The sequence below is a fragment of the Sesamum indicum genome, linkage group LG12, assembly GCF_000512975.1.
Source record: "Sesamum indicum cultivar Zhongzhi No. 13 linkage group LG12, S_indicum_v1.0, whole genome shotgun sequence".
NCBI lineage: Eukaryota > Viridiplantae > Streptophyta > Magnoliopsida > Lamiales > Pedaliaceae > Sesamum > Sesamum indicum.
Genome location: NC_026156.1, coordinates 3034556 through 3039748, shown reverse-complemented (window position 1 = coordinate 3039748; position 5193 = coordinate 3034556). Strand labels below are relative to the sequence as shown.

The 5193-nt window shown below is 36.7% G+C and overlaps 1 protein-coding gene across 1 annotated transcript in view; it reads left to right on the top strand.

Moving 5' to 3' along the window:
• LOC105175299 (homeobox protein SBH1) overlaps window positions 1-2836 on the top strand; it is a 4277-nt gene extending 1441 nt beyond the window's left edge. The window contains exons 3-4 of the mRNA XM_011097698.2: window positions 2084-2398; window positions 2479-2836. Coding sequence (XP_011096000.1) covers window positions 2084-2398; window positions 2479-2688 — 525 coding nt within the window. The 3' untranslated portion in view covers window positions 2689-2836. The remainder of the gene's footprint in view (window positions 1-2083; window positions 2399-2478) is intronic.

Genomic DNA, 5193 nt, shown 5'->3' with positions numbered 1-5193 from the left:
CCCCTCGCCTCGGATTCTGGTGATAAATCCCTCTTCTCTCTCTTCTGTTTCTCTAACATCCTATACTTGAACAGTAAGTCCTTTATTCTGCTCAGATCTTATTGTTTCCACTGGATTATTGCTTGATTTAGCGTCTTATATATTAATGACAGCCTGCATGTGCATGTTCCCAAGAAAACGCCATTTGTATACTATAAAAAAGAGTGTTGTTTCTAGATGCAGGTCTTCCATTGTTTAATAGTTTCTCTCTTCTTTCCATATTTATATTCTGCTTATTTTTAGTTTTCCTATGTTGTTTCTTTGGGATCCCTTTTGTTGTTTCTTTGTTTCGGTATTACCCCGTGAAGCTATTTGGAGGAGGAAAGACATTATCTACTCCGAAAGTCCAAGCTAGGTTTTATGTCAGTTTTGTTTGTGTTTTCATCTCCAGTTTTCCAATTGTTACTTTTCTTTTTATTCACTCTCATTAGTCTCTTTCAGGAATGAAGCCCTTTCAGTTCTTGATCTTGAAAATGTTATGCTACAAGATTTGATTGACAATACTATGTCTAATTTTGTCACCCTGATTGTGTTATTTTTCACTACCATTTTCACTGACGTGATATGATTATAGGCAGTAAATTGACCACCCATTTATGAAGTTTGATGCTACAATGTAGTTAGAGATGGAGGATCGGAGTAGCTAAACTTGTCCAAAATGGGTCAAAAAATCTGATTTAATAATTACCTTTCTTTTTGCTTTTCTTTTTTATTTGATGATGCCTTTCTTCCTATGATGATAAGTCCAACAAGAAGTTTGAAAGGGTTTATTGTCGACATTGTAAATCATATAGTTGCTTAGTCGACGCATGCTGAACTTTTGAGTCATGAATGGACTTAATCAAAATTATAAATTTCCCAAGTCCGCCCTCAAAGTTGATAAGAGAGCGACAACCATCAATGGTATGCTGATTCGAGATGAGCACCTTGATGATTTCACATTATGAGGTGTGGTCGAGGGTTTGATAGCATTTTGGTAACCTAATCGTGCAAAATCCAAGCAAGTCGAAATGAAGCTGATTGTTTCAAGTAGTGAATGAATTTAGTTTCATTATTATTTCTAATTAATTAATTATTACTTCATAATATTGCTTAAGTGGTACACATTATGTAAGCCCTGAATTTTAGTCTTTACAGCCATATAAGTCAACAAGCTTCTTACAATGAAGAAGTTACTTGCTAATCATGCTCATAGTTTTGATCACTTGATGGCGTACAAGTAGCTAATCTTGAACGGTTGTAGCTTAATTCAAGCTTGCCGAAAGACATGATCGTTATATACATGTTTATTATTTCTGTGGTATTTCCTGTGTGCAATTTCACATCATCGGTTAAAAATGGAAGTTGGTTTTCCTATACTCATGCATGCTTCACACAATTACAATGTTTACTTTTGCATTCGCAACCTTCAGGTAATTGACTGCATTAAGATACCTGAATGTACGTAGTTGATAATTACATGGTTTCCGCATATTTGATGCCAGCTTCCAGGTGGGGCATAAGCATAAGTAGGTCAACCATGTGAGGAAGACTAATATATCTAGAGGCTATAAAGAAGCCTCCATTAGGCTTAAAGTGCATGGTTTCTAGACGAACTTATCTGATGTACAGAGATCGATCAGTATTTTGTAACTTGAAATTTTTGTCTTGGTGTGGAAATCTCGGAAGACTGATTTACTGCCTGTATATCAGCAAGATTGTGTCCCTCCTTAGGTGTGTCTCAATCTAAAATCTTTTCTAGGATCAGAATATCTTCCTGTTATTAATCTTGTGCTTTGAGATTTATGTTTTGAGTGTAATGAGGAAATTAGCTGGCAAGAAATTTGTACTTAAAATAGAATTAAAGAAAACTGAAAACATCTACAGTAAAAAGCATAGTTAGCGGTTAGGAAACATTAAATCTCGTGCTATGAACATCTAACATATGAATTAATTTCTCAAGTATGATGTTCAGAGCAGCCATTTATAGTGTTTCTATTCACAATTGTTGCCTTTGATATGAGAGGCAGAAGTAAACAGCTGACTGCTGGTAATGACCGATGACATCAACTTTTACATTCGATCCTTGTTAATTTCTCATTGCCTGTGTTGTTGTTCTGCTCATTCTCTTGCAGCTTGTGCGGAAGCAATGGAGAGAAACGCATCATCTGAAGAAGAGGTGGATGTGAACAACAGCTTCATAGACCCACAAGCCGAAGACCAGGAACTGAAGGGTCAGCTCTTGCGCAAATACAGTGGATATTTGGGCAGCCTCAAGCAGGAATTTATGAAGAAAAGAAAGAAAGGAAAGCTGCCTAAAGAAGCCAGGCAACAATTACTCGACTGGTGGACCAGACACTACAAATGGCCTTATCCATCGGTACTCTTTGGGCCGCCACAACATCTTTTTGATTCAAATTCAGTTCCCTTGTAATTTATTTGGTTAACACTACTTAACAGGAAGCGCAGAAGCTGGCGCTGGCTGAAGCGACGGGTCTGGATCAGAAGCAGATAAACAACTGGTTCATAAACCAAAGGAAGCGGCACTGGAAGCCGTCGGAAGACATGCAGTTTGTGGTGATGGACGCGGGGCATCCGAACTACTACATGGACCATGTTCTAGGCAACCCTTTCCCTATGGATATCTCCACAGCGCCAGCCCTTCTTTGAAGTATCAAATTTAGTACTCCAAGCATATTAGTAATAAACTGCTATTTATTAGTATATATTTTAGAGATTGTAATGTTATTAATTAATACCTGGACCTGACTGCTTTTTACCTACTAGCAATAATATATATATATTTAACCTGGACTAATTATCTTCTACTTCCGGTGCACTTTTCCTGACGTCAATTCAACACATATCGACATGCTATGATTGGATTCGTTGAATCGACAAAGTTGATTCAGAACACACTACTGCAATTCGGAAGTTTCCGCAGCCAAATATTCCCATTGTTGAATCAATTAATTCGCTAAATTTAGACTAATAAAAAATAAATGTGTCACACACAAATAATCATTGGAGGTATTAAATATGATTATTTTAAATTCTAAAAGATTTATGTGTAATTATAATAAGGATGGTGTTGTAATTATTTCTAAAGAAAATATAATTATATTAGGACCAGAGTAGTACACGTAGCCCAGTAACATGTGTTGAGCCCACTAATATAGCAGAATTGGGCCTGATTGCTTACGCCCAAGCTCTATTGAAATAGGATGCTGGCTGTGGTTGTAACCAAAAGGCCTTTTCATTTGTTATTATTGTCAGGGCCCAAGTGACTTTTATTTTAAAAATGTATGTTTATTTTATTGATTTAATAAATAAATAGTAATATATATTTGATATGGTAATAAATAAATAGTATTGGATATTAATTATATAGAGAAAGGAAAAAGATCTATTACAGGTTTTCCGACCACACTGGGAGGATAGTGATAACTAAGGTTGTTTGATTATCCATGGCAAAAACACGACCTGGTAAAAGGGACGTGAGTTCTTATGTGCATAAGATAGATGCACTATTTATGGTGCCGTTTTGTTTGTGGTAAAGTTCGTTTGGTAATTTTGAAGATACAGAATGGAAATTTATATGACATTTTTTGTTTTGATTGGGATGCGGTTCAAAATTCGTTGTCTGCATGCATGTCTGTGTACCATAGGTAGTTTTCTAGTTTAGTAATGTTAAGTTTCGGACTTGGGATATTTACTGCTAAAATAAAGTAAAGAAAGCAACAGGAAGGCTGTCAGTTCATTATTACCCTGCTCTGTTTATCCATGAACGTTAAACTCACACAGAAAAGCCGGTAGCGGTGTAGAAGATTAAGATTCTAGTTGGCGCTTCCAAAAGAGTCTTCGTTGTTATTTTACTATTTATGCAAGTTCTCACTTTTGGTTTTGTTTTCTACTACTTTGTGTTAAGATTCTTGAAGTTGAGCATCCTGTTATGCTGCAACGTTACTTGTCCTTTACATTCATTGTTTCATGAATACTCTGAATATAGATTTTGAGCTGAGTCATTGAACGTAGAACCTTATTTCTTTCTGTGTGGATCTGAAGCTGGGGAATGCGTGTTGATGCAACCCTCAGAAACAATTCGGCACCTTATGTGGTGTGTGTGGAGAAGATTGAGATTGATAACTGTAACAAGGTGAGCGTCGGGTAAGGTGGTACTACAGGCTGGAGGAATGTGTAGGAGGGCGGAAACAGTTCCAGGGAGCAATGGAGTTATTCTTGTCGGATCACTATTACATTCAGAGTGGTGACACCATTGAGGGCAAATGTACTGTTCATACTTTGAAGAATTATAATAAGTTGGAGAAAATTAGGCCTGCGGATTACTTTTGTCGATTACAATACTGCCTCTGGGGCTTTCATTCCAAATCGTACGTGTTGCAGTGTGAGTGCTGCATGCATTATGATACTTTTTCTTGATCTGTTTCCATGATAGTGTAAGCTGTATTTCTGGATTTTGAGGAGATACTTAATGCTGTTCTGGTGGTCATTTTGAAAGGTACTGCAACAAGATGACCTGATGATACAATGTGAGGAATGTGAAGATTGATATGCATACATAAATATATATATATTGTTTATCTTCTTGTTTATTCCTTAAAATCAATTTATTGGCATAATTGTACATGCTTGCTGCTTGATCATCTTGCTAAAGCAGTCCTTATTCCTATGATGCTATTTGTTAATGATTAATTATACAATATCTTAATGGTTATGAGCTTGTTGGATCTCATTTAAGTGATAGATCCATAATTAGGTCTCATGTCCACATGTCACAATATGGGAACATTTTAGGAAAACATAGTTGCTTATATTGAAAGGTGGTTTGGAGCCAATGTGCTTCATTGCAGCCATGAGGGTGTAAATCAAACGGCAAGGGAAGAAAAGCATCCTGCCTCTGAGCTGTTTACAGGTATCTCCTGCTTTGTGTAGACATGATAATACAATAGGCTGAACAATTGGATCGCTTGCTTTGAACACACGTGCAGTGAGGATGTGAAGAAATGTATTAAGAACCCACTCACAAATTGTAAGGTAAAGGAACTTGAGCGCAACTTGTAAGTTGATTGTGATGGGTTGTCTTTGTGGAATGTGCTTGTTCTTTGGGCTGATTTTCAGTTCAACAATGTTAACTGAAAACTTGGCTTTAGTGGG